At 40.7% G+C, this 19,627-nt stretch overlaps 1 protein-coding gene across 2 annotated transcripts in view; it reads left to right on the forward strand.

Annotated features, from left to right (window-relative positions):
• FHIT (fragile histidine triad diadenosine triphosphatase) overlaps positions 1-19,627 on the forward strand; it is a 784,365-nt gene that overhangs the window by 604,899 nt on the left and 159,839 nt on the right. For both annotated transcript variants that reach the window (XM_058678423.1, XM_058678424.1), the window contains one exon: positions 8,965-9,033. In XM_058678423.1, the coding sequence (XP_058534406.1) occupies positions 8,965-9,033 (69 nt within the window). The remainder of the gene's footprint in view (positions 1-8,964; positions 9,034-19,627) is intronic.

A 19,627-nucleotide genomic window follows, 5' to 3' on the forward strand; every position in this document is an offset into this window, starting at 1 on the left:
GTACCTCATGTAGTGTATTGCCTGGGACACTGATGAACTGTGCGTGCTCCCAGCGGAAAAGATGGAGGAAACTCAGGGGTAAAATCACTGCTCGGGCACTCACTGGTAGTTGATCACTTGCCTGGGTTCCTGTTCTCCTGGAGGGAGGCTTTGAAAAAGAGCCTGTTGGCACTCCTTCCTGAGTGCCAAGCCAAAAGGAAAAGACCTATAGGAAGCCTGTCAGAGTTCAGTGACTTTTTGGTACATCAGATTCCATTATCCTGCCTTTATTTGACTTGGAAAGACCTTAATTTTTAGAAAATCTGAAATTTAAAACTGTCTAGTTGCTAAAAGCTCCTTTGAGCTCTCATTGTGGGTTGGAGCAATGCATCATCAGTGCTGCGGTGCTTACATGATGTACAGCACTTATAGATCACCCGAGCACCATCCTTCGAATGATGTATTATTCTAACTCCCCATCGGAGCCCTGCCAGTGATGTACGACTGAACAACACAATTGTTAAGCCACAAAACTCCCTTGGGTCCCTGCATAATCTGGCAGGGGGTTGTCTTTGGATTTGGGGGTTTGATTTTTTTTTTTTTTTGGAAATTTTCTTTTTATTTTTTCTTATCTTTTTACTTTTTCATTTTTCCCTTTCAGTTCCCAAACTTCAGCGGGACAATTTGGGCAGGTTTCCTTTGTTTTGTGAAAGCTAAACTGGTAGACTATTTCCCTTTTTCTGCAGAAAGGAATCATTGAGAATAGGTGCTGAACTCTCACTATCTCCTTGCCTTCGGACACGTGACCGTGTGTCGTCACGGGTTCAGCAAAGCTTGCTGCTGCACCTGGCCTACCGCCTTAGCACTCTCAGTGTCAACTGTATCGTTACAGTTCCTACGTATCATGGTCATTGCTAGAATGTACAGACTCAGAATATGCCAGGGTTTGCCTAAGCATTTTGTCTAGCCACCCACTTCCTGTCATCTATGGGATAATCTACATATGTTAGGATAAACGATTTTGCCCATATGAAGGGTGAGGTGATTGAGAGAAGTTTGGGTGGGTCTGAATCACACGCCAGGCTTCTTTTCTAAGTTGCCACGATCTCAGATCACACAAGTGAGATGTAGACAAGTCAGAATTTGGAGATTCTGCTCTCAGGCCTGTAATTGTTTGCTGAATGCCTTAAAAGAGACATTTTTTTCAGTTCTCATTCCTAATGATTTTGAAGCATTTTGCTTATTTTTGATAATAGAGTCTTCTTTTAGAGGTCAATTTTTTGTAGGTGGTATCTGGCACAGAAACAGGTAAAAGTAGAGTTGCTCTGGGGATTAAAGTCTTCTGCCTTCCCTTGTGAAGAGTTCCTGGTCCCACTCTGTAGGGGGCACCCCAGGCCTATCATGGACATTGATTCTTGGACTTTGTGATTTGTGGTTTGGACACCACTGATAATGCCTTTCTGTGTTATCTCACACAAGACAAAGAGAATGAACACTTGTTCTTTAGACATAACAGCAGGTTTTAAAATTTTAGACACTAGAACCAACACATTTTTAAAAAAATATTTATTTATTTTTATTAGAAAGGCAGATCTGATTTACACAGAAAAAGAGACGCAGAGAGAAAGATCTTCCATCTGCTGATTCACTCCTCAAATGGCCACAATGACCAGAGGTGAGCCAATCTGAAGCCAGGAGCCAGGAGCTTCTTCCGGGTCTCCCATGCAGGTGCAGGGTCCCAAGGCTTTGGGCCATTCTCTACTGCTTCCCCAGGCCACAGGCAGGGAGCTGGATGGGAAGTTGAATAGCCGAGACATGAACTGGCACAATTTGGGATCGGGGGTGAAGATACAGTCATTGAGCCATCACACTGGGCCTGCAACACATTACTTTAAAAAGCATTGCCCCAAATGGGCTATGTTGTGCCCATATAACTAACCTCCACGACCTTATGGTTGCAATGTAGCCTGGCCTGGCCAATATTTGACTGACAGTTGGTCGCACGTCTTCTGTTTACCGGAGGAGAAAAGGAATGATGTTGATGGTTCAGTGCCTCCCAGGAATAATTTTCAACCAGTGGGGACAAAAGTTAGGGTATAGATACCCTAGTACCCTTACCCCTTAAGTGGATTGATTCCAAGGTGAATGTTTAACTCTGTTTTCTAGAATTCTCAAGCAAGGACATGGTTCTGGTCTCTCACAGGAATAATTATTTGATAACAGTTCTTTATTTTCTGTCTGCTAGAGCCACACTTGGTAATAGATGTGTCCAGGGATCACCTGCCACATAAAATACTTGTATTTGTACCTTTGATTCAGGGTTTACTTCTAAGGCATCTTAGACTATAAAGAGTATTTATTTCTATCGAGTGTATTTCTCTTCATGAAGAAAAGGGTTTGTTGTTACTGCTTTGTTCTGAGGTTTACTGTTGACCTAAATTCTCGCCTGTATGTTTTTCTGTCTCCCAGATTTTCTGTGCTGTGTATAATTTTGCTTTGATAACCAGAACATGTCGGTAATCTTACTGTATAAATACAAGTTGACAAGTCCACACTGAGAGCTTCTGGTCATTATCCAAAGAAAGAAAAATCAACGGGAATTTTGTCACTATTCCCTTACCTGAAAAATTTGTAGAATAACATTAGCTTCATAAAAGTCAGTTGTGGGGGTGAGAAAAATGGTAAGTTACACAACAAACAAAAAGAAACCAGAAAGGCTTTTGTTTTCTGCATCAAAACAAATTGTTGCTCTCTTAGTGTATGGGTTATGGAGTTAACCTTGAATGCCCAAACTATTTTCCAAAGTTGTGGGACCATTTTAGTCATACCAGTCTGTGTGAGGGGTCCATTTTCTCTAATTTCTCCAATAACCAACATTTGTTCTTTTTTTTTAAAAAGAAATGTCATAGTACTCTAGTACATGAAAAGTAGATTCTCGCTGGGTTTTGGGCTAAGGTTGTTGAACATCTTTTCATGTGCTTATTGTTCATTTGTGCATCTTGTTTAAAGAGAGAGATGTCTGTACCCTTTGTTCAATTACGATTTGCATTACTTTGCATTTGAAGTTTTAATTGTTTTTCATGTGCTATAGACAGAAATTATCACATAAGTACATTGGCAAGAATTTTTTTCCAGCCCATTACATAGCTTTTTATATTTTTGTTTATATTGTTTGAGGCATAATCCTCTTCAATTTTTATTTTAAAGAACATTTTGTTTGCTTGAAAGTTAGAGTGACAGGGAAAGAAAGTGAGTAAGTGTGTGTGTGAGAGAGAGAGGGAGGTCTTCCATGGGGGGCTGCTGCACATGCCCCCATCCTCCAGGGTTGCAGCATACCAGGAATGGATCAGACTGAAGACTAGGGCCATGGATTTCCAAGCAGGTCTCCTGCCTGCATACCAAGATCCAAATACTTGGGCCATCATCAAATGAGTGAGCACATGAGCAGGGAACTGGATGAATGTGTTATTATAACTAGGATTCAAACAAACCCTTTGACATGGGATGTGGTGTCCTGAATGGCAGCTTGTAAAATGTGTCCCCATGTCCACCCCATCATCTTCCACTTATATCAACTGTTGTGATGACTTTGAGAGAGCCTAGGTAATCAAAGTTACTCTCCAAATTTTAAGGTTAGCTGCTTAGTAAACTGTTTATCTGTAAAGGTTATTTTCTTCTAAGGTTCACCATGTCACCAAGGAATCAGAACAGGAACATCATGAGGAAGACCTTTACCTTCCTCCTCTAACATTGTTCTAGTTGTTTTCTAAAAACTAGACCTGACTTCTCCAGTTTCTCATGGGCTGGTGTCGGGGAGGGAAGTTAGTCACCTAGAGGCAAATGATAGATGTCTGGGGATATCGGTTACTTCATGGAATAGTTTTGTAGCTTTCCCGTCTGTGACTTGACCCCATAGAACTGGATTACAGTGTGCTTTGGTTGACAAGGACAGAAGGTGTCCAGGTTACGTGGAGTGTCCCCCATCACTCTTGCAAAAACAAGGGTATTCACATGCCGGGAAGGAGAATCTGGGGCCCTGCTGGCAGTACTTCCTGTTTCTCCCTCACCTTCTCTGGTTCTGATACCCATTGTGATATGTCGTTGTTATTTTTAGCAACTCTGATGATATACAACTTACACCTAATAAAATTTTCCCTGCTAATGTGTATAATTCAATATTTTAGTATATCCACAAAGTTATTTAACAGTTATCACCAAAGAATTCTAAAATATAAACATTATCCCCAAAGCAAAAGCCTGTGTCCATTTTTAAAAAATGATTTATTTTGTTTTTGTGGAAAGACAAGAATGTCACACAGTAAAGGGGAGACAGGGATCTTCTGTTCACTGGATTACTCCCAAAATGGTCACAGTGACGAAAGCTGAGCCCATCCAAAGCCTGGAGCCAGGAGCTTAGAGCTTCCTTGGGGTCTCCCACATGCACGCAGGGGCCCAAGGACCCGGGCCATCCTCTGCTGCCTTTCCAGCCATATCTCAAGTGGAGCAGCGGGGTCATGAGCTGGTATCCTTATGCCAGTGGTGCAAACAGGTGGCTGGCTACCATGCCAGCCCCATTCCTGTGCCCATTAACAGCGACTCTTTATACCCTCTACCCCCAGCAATCCTTCTTTCTGCATGAATTTTCCTGGTCTGGACATTTAGTAAATGGAATTGTGACATCTTGTGTACACCTGGCTGCTTTCATACAGTGTAATACTCTCACTTAGCAGGACTTCACTCCTTGTTCTGACCACATCACAGTCTGATCTTGATAGTCCACGTTGTGTTTATTTTTTCATCCCTGATAATCATTTCAGTTGTTTTTACTGTTTGGAAAAGAATGCTGCTGCAAGCCTTGAGGCACGTGTTTTTGTGTCGATCTGGTTTTGGTTCTCTCAGCTTTCTGCTAGGAACAGAATCCTGGGCCACAGTGTAACTCCGTGTACAGCTTTTAACACACCCAGGCTGTCAGTCATATCATTTTACACCCCACCAGCAGTGTATCAGGGTTCCAGTTCCCCACAATCCCCATCACCACTTGCTGTTGTACCTTACGGCTGTACTCTGCCTGGTGGGTATGAAGGAGTGTGTCATGGGGTTTTCTGTACACTTCTGTTGGTCTTCTTTTTCTGTGTGTCTCAGGTTTGTCCCCCCAGCTTTGGTGAAACCAGTTTCAGTTTTTTTTTTTTTTATGATGTTTGACACTGTGGATGATACCATCCTTCTTGGAATCATTTGTCTCCTAGGCTGTTGGAATTTTGCCTTCTGCTTGTGTCCTTAAGTGGAGAGCTATTTCTCTTCCCAGGTTTCAAATGCTGGAGTGTCCCACTGCTCACCCATTATCTTCGTCTCTCTACATTTTTCTTTAATTCATTCATTCCCCCGACAATACATTGTTTATTCATTTACTAGTTTATTTTCAAGGTTGTCCACTGGAATATAACCTCTATGGAAACAGGGTTTTTTTATCGCTATATCTTTGGTTGTTTGAGGGAATAGCACTAGGCAATATATATATTTTTGAATGAAGGAATGTCAGTTTTTAAAAACACACATAAATGTTACGTGACTAAAGAGCTGGGACTCCATACTCAACTGAGTTGCCAGACAATTACTCTTGACAGGTCTATCTTTTTGTTTTGTTTTGCTCCGGATGGCTTGGATACTTTACTGTGCTAATGAACATTGTGGAATGTTATTTGTGAAAACTTTTGTGGTGTGGAAAGTATCATGAGACATTTTAAAGTACTCTTCTGACTCAAGGAGTAGTAAACTGCAATCCCTAGAAGATTTGTGGAATGCTTTATTAAATCAGTGATTTGTCAGCATTTAGAAAACTAAATGGTGATCACCATGACTTTATGTGTAATCACCCTGAAGAAATTACGTCAAATTATCCCCGGTCTCTGGTAACCATAGCTTTTTTTCCCCCCAGTGTTCCAGTCTGTCAATGTAGCAGAACATCATCTTGATGGTATTCCTCCCTCACAGGGAGGCTTTGAGCTGGTTTTCTCATGATTTTCCTGTTGTCAGAAACTGAGTCTGTTGTCAGGGCTGTGTGATCAGCCTGTCACTTAAGAATTTATGTCAAGATAGCTGGCTGGGTTGAAATCTCCCTGCCCTTGGGAAAAATCACCTTTACAGTGAGCTCTTTACAGTCTTCAGTGTCACAGTAAGTTTGAGTGGTTGCCGATGATCAGGAGTGGCATTTCCAGGCTTCACTGGTAACAGAGCCTGTAGAGAGAGCCCTCAACTGTAAACCCAGAAAAACAAGTGAAGGAGAGGTGCCAGGGGCCAGGCTGGGACCCCGAGGCTCGCCTAGTGTCAGCAGACATCCATATGTTAGTAGTGGAGGGTAACAGATCTGTTGTAAGGACAAATCAAGGAGGATGCTCAGAGTACGAGAAGCCAAGGAGGCTTTCAGCAGTAGATCTTCACTTATCCAATAGGGCAGGAACAAACAGTAGTGAACTTGGTGCCAGCACTGGGTGGCACTGGTACCTTTGGCAGGAGGCAGTCAGGACCCATGTGAGTAGTGTTGGCCAGTGCTTGTTAAAGTGTGACCCTGGACCCGAAGCACCACAATCACCTGAAAACCTGGTAGATATGGAGTATCTAAAAATTGGCAAGCAGAATCTTTTGAGGACCCAGCAGTATATGTTTGAACACACTCTAGATGCAATCTGATCTGAGAACTGTCTGTTGAAGATTAAAAACAGCAAACAAAAACTGGCGAAAGAAATGCGTTAACAATGCACAAAGTTTACCGTTCCTGTGGGTGTGACTGTCGGTGCTTGTGTGTGACCCCCTACTTCTAGTTTCAGTGAAGGCTTGTTGACGGTGAAGGTTGTAGGGTTGGGGGTGAAGATGATGATGGTCAGAGTCCACCTGCTGCAGTGACATGTGCTGAGTGCTCATGCTTAGCAGGGTTGGTCCGCTTTCCAACCCCTTGAGGTAGGAAGGATTGCACCTTCACCAACGAGGCCTCCTGAGGCAAGACTGCTCTCATAAGATGTATTAGATCTGGGCCTGGCTTGATAGCATAGTGGTTAAAGCCCTCGCCTTGTACGCGCCAGGATGCCATATGGTCACTGGTTCTAATCCCAGTGGCCCTGCTTCCCATCCAGCTCCCTGCTTGTGGCCTGAGAAAGCAGTTGAGGATGGCCCAAAACCTTGGGACCCTGCACCCGTATGGAAGACCCAGAAGAGCTCCTGGCTCCTGGCTTCAGATTGGCTCAGCTCCAACCGTTCTGGACACTTGGGGAGTGAACCATCGGATGGAAGATCTTCCTCTCTGTCTCTCCTCTCTGTATATCCGCCTTTCCAATAAAAAAAAAAAGATGTAGTAGATCCAGGATTTTCATTGGATACTTTTGCTGCAGGATGTTGCAATGGAAACTGATTGCTAGAAAGTGAGAACAGATTACTGATTGGTAGTTGGGAAAAGAAAGGAGATGAGAAAAAGGAGGAGGGGGAAAAAGACAGTAAGGTTTAGAAGTAAAGATTGGGTAAGGAAGCTTGATTCTGAGGGTGGACTGTCTGCTTCTAATATTGTAACTTTTTTGGTGGGGCATTAATTGCAAGTCAAGCTGTGCTTGAAATTCAATGGCGTTCTCCTAGGAATGTTCTGTGGCTAGGTTTTGTTTTTCCTAGTTTATTTTTGGTTCTGTCCCTGGGCTCTCTTTGTCTTTGGAACTTAAGGATGCATTTGACCAAGTTGCTGAGAGATCCATAACTGAGTGCACAATCCACTGCAGTGTCTTCTGGTTCAGGTTTGTTAGCCTTTGGGGTCTGTGTGCTTAGGGATCTGAGGCAGAACTCCTCTCTGGAGTTTGGGCTGCCTTGCCCTATGCTCCTGTTCTCATAGCATACTAGTTTTCCCAACCTGGAGAACAAAGCCATGGAGATAACTTCATCTTACATTTTCTGGAGTCCCTTTGGAGCTTTGAAGGTCCTCCACAGTCAGCAAGAAGGGGTGGCCAGGATCAGGGATGAAGTTTGATTCTTTGGCTGCCTCCCCACGTGTGGGCTTTTTCATTTTCCCTTTCTTTATCATGAACACAGAATGTCGCACGAGGGCAGAAATAAGGTTTAACTTGAGCTGAGGTGTGATAGAGGCTATTTAGGAAGGAAAACTTTCAAGTGGCAGGTTAGCCTTGAAGAATGTATTGAATTAGATACGCTGTGAGCCCTGAGTCACAATGTCTGCCTAATAACATTACTGTGTGTATTACCTAAGTGCTCTGCTAGGCTAGAGAATCGGTCTGGTTCAAAGCTGAACTTTACACATTCATGCATGCGCTGATTGAGCATGCAGACACAAGGGCCAGGAGGCTTCACTTCCTGTGCAACACACCTGTGGGGGCCCAGATCTCTGTGAATATCCATTTCCTTACCTGTGTAATAGAGATCATAGTGGAATTGCCTCATGAGAGGTTCAGTATTGAATGAAATAATCTCAAGCACAGAGATTGGCTTTTCATAAAACCTTAATAAATGAGAACTTTTAATCTTACTAGCACGTGATTGCTATTTATCACTCTGATGCTATAATTCTGCCCCCAGTACTTCTTCCACTCAGTCATTCACTGTTTACTCATGCAGTTCTTTGTAAGCCAATTCTTACTTCTTGTCACTTTCAGAGTTGCAGTGGTCAGCTTTTATGATGCACTGTTATTTCAAAACAGCAGCTAAATACCAGCTAGGCCGATAAGTATGAATAATTCCACAGGCTCCCTAAAACACTCTGGCATTCCATTCAGGGCTCCTGTGTGCCACTTCGCTGTTCTCTCCTGTTTGTGCCTTTTTCTGTCTCAGCAGATTTCATATACAGTTACTAAAGATGAACATCATCTTCCTCTGAAAAAAACAATCCAACACAAACAAGTGTGGAGTAATTGGACTTCATGAAAGCATCACTGTCAAGTCTAAAAATATGTGGGGAGATAATCACGCTGTATTTTTTCCTGTCTTGTTCATTTTCAGCACGTTCATGTCCACATTCTTCCCAGGAAGGCTGGAGACTTTCGCAGAAATGACAGCATCTATGATGAGGTGAGTCTGTTCTCTCTGATGTTATTGTTTGATCACAGAGCCTGTCACAGGGACTTATTGCTTGATCATAAGCGCTTAATGTTTGATGAAATCAACCAAATCAATCTGGTTTCACCTTGGCTATGGTCTTAAATAGATTCCACCCAGTGACTTGGGAAGTTGCCAAGACAAATGGATCATAATGATTTCTTTTTTTTTTTTTCAATGATACCTAGAGGAAAACAGGTATCCCCATGATTTCTGTCTTGACATTTACCAGAACACTGAAGATTTGCATGGAGCTGTGGCCCAAAGTTTCAATAGAACAATCTGTATTGCCAATGGAAATCAAGCCACTTGACTATAATTCTTACACCCAAATGCTACAATTAAGCTTAACACACTTTGGAACTCAACTTGTCTTTCCAAATAGGATGTATTTAAAGTGGGTTGTTGAATTATTATTATTATTGGTTTGAATGATGTGAGTCTAACCCTTTATCATAAGCAATTTAGCAGTTTATAATTTATTGGTTAGCAGTTCACTCTTCAAAGATATCCGTATCTGTAGATGATTTCGGTTGACCTACTCATTCAGGTCGAGGTAAGTAAAAATTTTTACTGTGTTAAGTTACAGCTGGTAAAATGTCATTTGTGCCCTGGAATACCTAGTTGAGAAGGATCTTAAGGCTACTTTTGGGTGTATTATTAAATCAAATCATAGAGAGCTGCCATATTAGCCTTCTATTTGACACTCTTGTTCTAAACTTTGGAAATGACTTTAATCTGGGTTGTTTGTGATATGGCTTTACCAAGTAAACCCATATGATTACTTTTTCCTGGATTTTTGGAGTCAGATTCTATGCATTTCCTATGGATTTATAGGGTTTCTTTGCAATATCTGGTCATTAGCACAAGAGATTATATACAAAGTTATTTTTCTGAGACTCTGAATCATTTGAGGTGACTGGGTGTTGTGCCTAAGGATATTGTATTCTAAGGATATTCCTTACTCTCTTGTAGTTCCTGTGTTTTCCAAGACTTATAGTGAACCTGGGTAGGATGTGAAAATAGTCTCATCAATGGTAGCTAAGAGCAATAACAAAAGATCTCAGTTTCTGGGAAGTTTTTCCCCTAGATTCTGGTCCAGTAGATTTCAGAGACACAAAGCAATTAGTCCTTATTTAAGTAGGATAAAACACTCAGGAGAGGGTGGTGCATGACCGATGTATGCAAAGTGGTTTTCTTCCAGATTTGGGCTTTACAAAACTGTATTTTACAGCTACATAATGTGAACTCATTGGATGTAGACTGCAGTGTGGGCTTGGTAAAGGCTTAGTCCACGTTGAAAGAACATCAGAATTATAGAGTAATTATAAAGAGATGCATTAAAAAATACAAGTACTGATCTTATTAACATAAACTAAGGTTAATAAAATGTTGCCAAGTACAGGCTATTTTAATGAATAAATTAGCACATGATTCATTTACAAATGAATGCTGCTAAAGTGATATGAATTGTGCTTGGAAACCTTGTTTTCTTAGCTGAATAGTCACCTTGAAACCCTGTTTATGTTCCAAATGTGCTTGTGACAGAAGTTATGTGCATATGTGGCTGCCCAGTTCACAACACTGTGGTTGCTATGTGGTCTGTCTTTCCTTTCTTGCTCTTCTCCATTGGAGTATATACTTGGGAAGGCATCTTTAATCTCAAGGGTGAGGAAACTTGTGTGCCTACTCTGCATCCATTCACAGGAGCATCTCAGAAAAGCAGTCACCACAAGAGTTCCTCGCAACTCCCCACCACCCCATCAACCAGTAGGTCCATATCTCATACAGATAATATACACTTAAAGTGATTGTGCAAAAGACATAAAGATATTGAGCTCTGGAGACAAGCAGAGGTAGTTAAAATCTCAGTGCTGCCTGATGTCTATGTGACATTGATTGTCACTTAACCTCTATATTTTAATTCCTTTATCTTAAAAATGGAGATAATAGAACATGATAACCAAAAGATTACTGTGTGTATCACAAAGCATGCTATAGCAGAAAAGCTTATTTCCAAGAGTTTGGTATGTCCCCAGCCTTTATCTGTTCTTACTATGATAGCTTTTATTTTGCTTTAAAAAAAAAAAAAAGCAGTAATGCAAGAATCCAAGTGTCCAGTTTCTAAGTTTCCTTCTCCCTTTAGCACCTCATTTTCAACTGAATTTTTTAGTTGTATGTATTTCTATAGTTTGATCTTCTGTAGTAAGATCATGTATGTAAAAAGGTCTGGGAAGCATTGTACAAGCATTATTGATACAGACATAATGTACATTAGGCCACGTGATTTTAATCGGCAGTGATCAAGTGATGAGGGAATAGCGTTGTTTATGTACTGATGAGAATGCTAACTCTGGATTATGGCTGTGTTCACAACATCCAACAGATGACCTTGGAGTGTGGAGGGCAGGAATTGGTACAACATGCGACTGTGCTTCTTACGAGGTCATTCTACTCCTGCTATGGCAGACAGACAGAATAATGTCTACAGAAGCCCGAGTGTATTAACCAGTCAGTAACACTGTATTCTTTAAAAATCGTATTTTAACTGAGAGGGTAACAAACTGCCACAGAGTGACAGGAAGATTTATGGGATGGCAGGTTCTAGAAGGGAAGATTTTGAGGAATGGTTGTTTATGGAGATGTTTTGTCTAGAGAAGAGACAACCTACAACCAGGAGGGTAGTGACAGCCAGTTGCTAAATAGCTGAAGGGCTAGCAGAGGGAAGAAGTATTAAATATGTTAAATGTTGCTACAGAGATTAAATCTGGGAACCTTTAGCTGCAAGGAGGCAGGTAACAGCTCTACCCATCAGATGTTTGGCAAAAACTCATCAACATTTACAATGGCTTTCCAGAACCGAGCTGCCTATGCCCTGACCCTCCCGCTGTGCAGGGTAGACGGCTGTGATTCATTGGGGGATGTCTGTCTTTGGTCATTTCATGGAAGACAGGCTTTTGTGATTGCTGTCCTTAAAGAACTGGCCGCTTTGATCACTAACTCCATTTTGAGGTTATATAAGTTCTGTAATGGAGTCATTTCGTTATTAGTCTTAGAATCTTTGGGTTACTACCTAATAAAATATTCTTTTCTGTTTTGTTCATGTTCGTATAAAGCATAACTTCTTTCTTGATTTTTATTGCTCTTTATTAGGCCCCACTTTATTGATTTTTCTCATTCCAACCAACTTCCTGGTTTTTCTGTAGCTCAGTGTTGCATATTGGTGGTTCGTGGCCCTTGCATGCCTCGTATGTTTTATTCTTACCTGCAAAGCAATTTTTAACAATATGCTTTGTTTTTCCTGCAAATTGTTTTTTTAATGAATCTAAATGCTGCTAAACATGTCAACCCATTCTCCATTACTAGAGTTCCAATGTTTGCCTCTTAAAGTAGGCTGTTTTACTCCTTATATCTGAGTTTATGAACTCTGCGTATTTCAAGGGCTGCTCCTTTCCTTTCTACTGTTCAAATGTTACTGCTCCCCAGGATCCTCTGTCTGGTTCACCATCAATTCCGTTTACCTATAGCATCTGCTTTAACTCCGTGCTTGTTCATTTCCACTGCTATAGACCTGGGAAAGTTCTATATATAGTTTTTTTACTTTTATTGGAAAAGTAGATTTACAGAGAGGAGGAAAGATAGAAAAATCTTTCATCACTGTTTCACTGCACAAAGGGCCACAATGGCCTTAGCTGAGCCAATTCAAAACTAGGAACCAGGAGCCTCTTACTCTCCCAAACAGATGCAGGGTGCCTAGGCTTTAGGTCATCCTCTTCTGCTTTCCCAGGCCACAAGCAGGGAGCTGAATGGGAAGTAGAGCAGCGGGAACATGAACCAGCAGCCATGTGGGAGCCTAGCACTTGTAGGGAGAGGATTAGCCAATTGAGCCATTGAGCAAGTCATGGGAAAGTTCTCTGACTTGAGTGATGAGTCCTGTCTACTTCCTACCTTGCTAGTTCCTACATGTCTATTTCATCTTGCTGCTTGCTTTCATCAAATATATCATTCTGGACCCGTTATGATAGCCTAGTGGCTAAATCCTCACCTTGCATACACCAGGGACCCATATGGATGCTGGGTCGTATCTGGCTGCTCCTCTTCCCATCCAGCTCCTTGGCTGTGGTTTGGGAAATCAGTAGAGGATGGCCCAAAGTCTTGGGACCCTGTAGCATTTGGGTGACCAAGAAAAAACTCCTTGCTCCTCAGTGCAGGTTGGCTGAGTTCAAGACATCGTGACCACTCGGATAATGAACTAGTGTCTCTCCTTCTTTATGTAAATCTGCCTTTCCATGAAATATTAGTCTTTTTAAAAAATGTCCTCCTTATGCATACTCAGAACCTTTGAATGTGTCCTTCTCATTGACTGTAATTTCCACTGTCGTGTCCTCTCTTGCATGTGATGCCTTGTCTTCATCCAAAACAGAGCTCCAACTCATCTCTCCAGAGAATCTTTGTCACTGTTACTCCTCATCATCTAAAACAGCCTTGTCCTCCATCCCCTCTTCTATAACTCTGTAATGTTACCATGTCTTCTCATCCCTCACTATGCCTAAAATGACTCACAAGTTATTACCAATGCCTACGTTTGCCTTTTACAGTCTGAAACTTTCAGAGCAGGAATGTAATCTGGCAGGGAGTTAGTTTCTAATGAATACTTGTTAAATAAGTCAGTAAATTAAAGGAAAGGAGTTGACCTGGAGGATCTTGAGATTCTGTCAGTATAAATGTAGTTTAGAAAGAGAGTACATTTTCCTGTCCAGAAGGGAAATTCAATTAGTCATAATTAAATTGAGTTGTGACATGATAGCAAGTTCATAAACAGAAACTTTTGATCAAATTTCTCTATGGATTCTGACTGCAAATCATAATCACCAGAATGACTTGGAGAAGCAATTTAAAACCTTGTTTGTAAAACTAGCTCAGTAGACTCATGTCAGAGTTGTTCATGGGCTTGTCCTTCCTTAAATATGGATTAATTTGCCTGTACCAAATGCAGAAGGAAGAATGGCCAAGACAAGATTGAGAGCTACTCTTAATTTCATCCTGACCTTGTCAGCCTCTCAGAGTTTATCTTCACCTGTTCTTCCTCAGGTTTTGTGACTGTATTGTCTGGATGCATCTTTTTTTTCTCACTGGTTTGTCTTTCCTGCTTCAGAGGGTTTAATCACACCTTTCTTTTAAAATTGAGTTTGAATTCTACCCTTTGTAAAGCAAAATCACTACTAATCTCTACTAAAACATACATTATGGTTCAAGATTCAAGCCTTATATTTATTTGAGGCTCCCAAGCCCTTTCTGTGTTAAATTTTCATTCTTTGTCTGATGTCTTCTCTGAATTTCACTGCCCCTCTGTTTTCTTGACAAGTGGATTGATTATTATCATGATACAAATGAGTCCTTGCATAAAAGGACATATATAGCTAATATGGAAGATGGAAATACTTGTTGCCTAATGTCAAAGTACATCATCTCGTTAACTCACTAAGACTTACTTTCTCTGTATCCCAAAAAAGCAACTCTCATAACTGTATTAGACAATTCATCAAATGTTTGCAAGTGACATTGAATGGTTGTGATTGTGCACTGTGTATAAAACCCATTACTGATGAAGGAAGTGACTATTATCAAAGCAAATGGGAATAGCAATCAGCAATTGGACAAATTCAACCATGAATTTCAAAGACAGCGCGACTGTGAGTTCAACCGTGTCATGGGAAACAATTGCTTGGCTTAACACAATGCATGAACAAAATCAATTTGCTAAAATGCAGGTCATTTGGCCCTGAGGGCTAGAGAGTACCATTACATTGCTGATGATATTTATGATTGAACTTGGATCTCTTTCACACACCATTTGACAGTGGTCTCAAAGTCCATGGCTCCCTAGTTGATTCACCAAAAAGGAAGGAATGTTCCAGTGAGACAGTTAATTAGCTTTCAGTGATGTCTCCCTACTGAGTAGTAGGTTTCTGAATGAGAATTTTGATATGAGAATGTTGGCAATTCTTATTCAGAATAAAATTACAACATCATGGATTTTTGTAACTCCTTGGGACTTTTAGCTCAAGAAATCTGGATGTGATATCACCAATAAATAAACACGGTAATGCCAATTTGGTGATACATAACCTCAAATGATTCTTGTCTACATCTTCTTAGGCTACCTACTTTAATTATAAGCCGATATCTCATGTGGATACTACGTTGGTGTTTCTGCTGCTCCACTCCTGATCTGGCTCTGCTCTAATGAACTTATTTTGTAACTTAATTTTCCTTGAACATTTTAAAGTATTCTCAATTATGTTCTTTAAAAAGAAAACATAGGTATTAAATGAACACAGGAAATGGGTATTTAGAGAATGACATATTTGATACTGAGTATGGAAAGTTGAAAAGCATGGAGGACTATGGTGGTGGCAATGTTGAGTTAGGGACCTCCGAAAAAAAACCATGAAGTCATTGGATATGGAAGAGAAAACTCTGAGAGGGGGAATATTAGTGAGAGACATTAATAGCAAAGCTTATTTATGCTGAAGTCTGACTCCAGTATGTTTCTTTTTGTCAGTTACTATTTGTTTCTGAGGTGAATGAGTTTTTTTTTTTTTTAATTTGGGGAAACCCAAAGACAGTGATCTAAGTGATTTTTTCAAACTAACTATCCAGTTCTAAATCTCCTTTTCTAGATCCCTGTTCAAATTTCCACCAATAAACCTCTGTTTCTAGATCCCTGTTCAAACTCAAAAGTTTGAGCACACACACACAATCCATGTCCCACATCCTGGAGTTCCACTAAACCCAACACTTCTGCACACATCAGTGATAATTAGATGTGTATGAAAGTAAATAGCATTTTCTGGAGTTAGACATTTCATTTTCTTGAATTTCAGGATATGTCCCAGTAGTTTCCAGCTAGGGGCTTTTTGTTTAACTCTTTATATATGTTTCTTAAACATAATGATGTCCTCTACACACTCCAGTTATATTCTACAATCTCCCTGAGTCATCTGGTCTGGAGTGATTTTGCGCATTGAACCACTTAATATGTTTGTATGTCTTATACTGTTTCATGTCATGATAGCACAATAAAAAATTTCAAAGAAAAGTGCTGCCTTTTTTCTCATAAAGAAACAGTCTTTGCTTACAACTCCTCCTAAACTATACATATTTGCTAGCCCAGCTACACCATACCTGTTGGAAATCCTTCTTACGCTAGTGGTAACTGAAGAACTAATAGAATATTGCCCTTGCACTGAAATACATCCTTGTACCAGAGCATTACTTTTCCTTAAACTAATTTTGTTTCTTAGAAAACCTTTAAAAATTATTTAAAGAACATCGCACAGTTGGATCAACTTTATGTTGGAAGAATCAGCTGGCTTCCTTGATCATCATGGCCTTATTGTTTCATGTGAATACTGAGATTGAGTTTACTTTTTTAAGGTTTTTATTTGCTGTGTATTTACTTGAAATGCAGAGACAGAGGAAATGAGGGAGAGGATTAGGGGAAGAGAGACAGAGTGAGAGCAAGAGAGAGGTCTTGCATTCATGGCCTTACTCCTCCATGTCCACAACAGCTAGCGCTGAGCTGACCTAGAGCTGGAAACTGAAGACAAAAATGAATGAGATACATCTCTTATATTCCCACTCATGCTGTCAGTCCACAGAGTCCAGTTCTTCTGAGTGCTATCCTCTCAACCATGACATCATTTTAATGCTGTCATCTCTGTCAACTCCTGCAGGTAGCCCAGTGTCCTTTGCCCTCCCCAGCTCCCTAACAATCACAAAATGCTATTATTTAGTGGGATAATTTTTTCAAGAAATAATTCTTGGGGCAAACATGTGTCCTATTAGTCAAGATGCCAATGTCTTGTATCAAGTTCCATGATTTGTCATTGCTTCCTAATTCTAGTCTTCCACAAGTCCTTCTTGACAGCGGTGATGATTGACATGGTTGGATTGTTTTGATCCATGTGGGAGGCCTGGCTGTTGGGCATTCCAGGAATATACTTGTGAATCAGTCGCTCTCCCATTCCGCCATCCGTGCTTCCTACTTTTTCCTTATTGAACAAAAATAAAATTACAAATAAATGTTGAATGAACTTGTTTCACTTCCCTAACTCTGTGAATTCAGATCTGAATTTTCCTCAGCTCAATTTCATTTATCAGCTGAGAATCCTTCTGTTTTTTGGACACTGCCTTTCTTCCTGGTAGAATTACTCTTAAGGAATATTTGTGTTTTTGTTGCAAGACTAGAAGTTCACATTGACATGACAAAGTATTTTTAAAACTCACCACAGCCTACTGGAAAAGAATGATATTTTAAAGCTAAGATATTAGTCTCTGGTAGAAATATGCAGTGGGACTTTGCTGGTAACTCTGTTCTATACACTATACCTGGTGTTTCTGGAGCCTAGCTGAAAATCATTCCAACAGAAAGGTTTAGTCATTCCTTTGAGAGAGTGCAGGAAGAAAAAGAAAGGAGGAGAAAGAGAGAGATGGGTGAAAAGAAACATAGTCCTACCTACCACCCCCGGCCCCAACAGATGATTAACTCCACAACTATGCACACTAGCCCAGGAAATGCCAAAGCTGGGGATTAAGTGTGGGTCTAGATATGGGTGGCAGAGACCCAGTCACTTGTGCCACCATCACTTGTGTCTCCCAGGGTACACAGTGGCAGGAAGCTGGAGTCAGAAGTAGAGCCAGGTACCTCACTCACCCACACCAGTATGCAAAATGAGTGTCTTAACCATTAAGTGAAATGTCAGACCCTAAATTTGGTAAAGGATTTCCCTAACATGCTTATTAGCTCTCTTCAAAGTAGACTCATCCACAAAGACCATTGTATTTCCAAACTGTGCCAACACCTCACAAGAGAATAATAAACATTTCTGTGTTATTCCCGTCAGTCTTAACATACCTTTGTCTGTATTCTAATTTTCATGTTTCCTCCAAGTATGTGTAAGTGTGTGTCAACTTATCTATACATTTGATTTGAATTTTATAAATAACAAGAGATTTAAGTGGCAAATAATAAATTAATTCATTTTAATGGTTATATACTCATATATGTAGCCATTAAAATAAGATATTTTAATGATGTAGAAATATTGATAGGTCATACTGAAATAAACAGATAAGATGCATTCTTTGAATAGATTGAAACATATGTACCTTGTAATTATTGTAATTAAAAGAGGTTGCAGCTGAGGACAAAATAATAGATCATTCCTCCCCCCCCCCCAGCTCTTTCTTTGTGCTCTTTGTCATTTTCCAAACTTTATGTAATATAATGAGGGCATAGTAATTGTGTAATTTAAAGCACTGTAGGGGTCACTTTTTTGAAAACAGACATCATATGCTCTTTTTTGCTCATTGGTACAGACCAATGTTTATTGGCAGTTGTTTGATGAATACAGTGTAAGAAATTTACCTTAGCTTTGATAAAGTCCTCTTGGGAGATACTTGTGTGTGATCTATCACTTAAACTATCACTTAAACTGCCTGTAGAAATGGGCTTTGGGGGATTTCTACTCTCTGGCTTGTTAAGGAAAAAATATTCTGTGAGATAAAAATTCCCTTCCCTTCTTGCCTTGAGAAACAGAGGAAAAGAATCCGTTGTGAGGGCTTCTCAACCCGAGGGGATGCTCTGGTCACAGTGTCCTTTGGGCCATCTTTTCTCAGGTTTCCCATGGATCACCAAGTCACCTGTTACTGTGTGGGAGCTCATATGAATAGTCTGTATATGTTACTGATTTCATGGTCACCAACTTGAATATACAAAAATGAAATATTTGTAGCTCCTAAGGTGTCACTTAGTATTTTGGGCAGTGGTAGCAGATTATTTTATTGGCCAAAGGCCAGCACATTCCATGCTATCTCAACTTAGGGCTTTTCTTGGAGCATTGTGTCATCGAGCGCAGGCAGGAGGTATGCTGTTCACTGCAGTTTCATTGGCATGTGCTGTTCAAATAGTCTGCATTACCAGCTGCTTGTGTGTATCCTTGGTGCTGCCACGCCTACGGAAGGTGGACATACTGTGGAGGGTGGTGGCCTTGGCTTCCCTGTATCCCTGGAGGTGTCCGTGGTTTAGAAATGGCCTCTGGTAAAAGAACGTGAGGGGGAAATTCTCTGTTAGCTTTTCCTACCTCCTATTGTTCTCACAGACTCAGGAATATATATCTCTTTTCCTCCCTTATTCTTCCTTTTCATAAAAGAGCTGTTTATTTGCTGAAGAGGGAACTCCCATCCAAAATGATGGCAGTAGCCAGGAACTGATGCCCAGGTGGGCCGCTGGTGCTGTAGGCATCCGCTTTACCCACAGAGCCACAGTGCCGGCCCTGCTCTGGCACTCTTGTAAGGCTTCAGGGATATTAGATCTTTCAGCAGCTACTCACGTCATTGTTTGGTCCCACATCACTCTCTTTGGAAGGTTGTGTCCTGTCAGAATTGTAGGAAAAAAAATTGGACTACAAATTCCTTTTCTTAAATTCCAAAATTCCGAGGGAAGGTTTACAGCAAATCACCTGGAGAAGACCACATACAGTTTCCCAAAGGTGTCCATGTA

Source organism: Ochotona princeps, chromosome 21, assembly GCF_030435755.1.
Source record: "Ochotona princeps isolate mOchPri1 chromosome 21, mOchPri1.hap1, whole genome shotgun sequence".
Lineage (NCBI taxonomy): Eukaryota > Metazoa > Chordata > Mammalia > Lagomorpha > Ochotonidae > Ochotona > Ochotona princeps.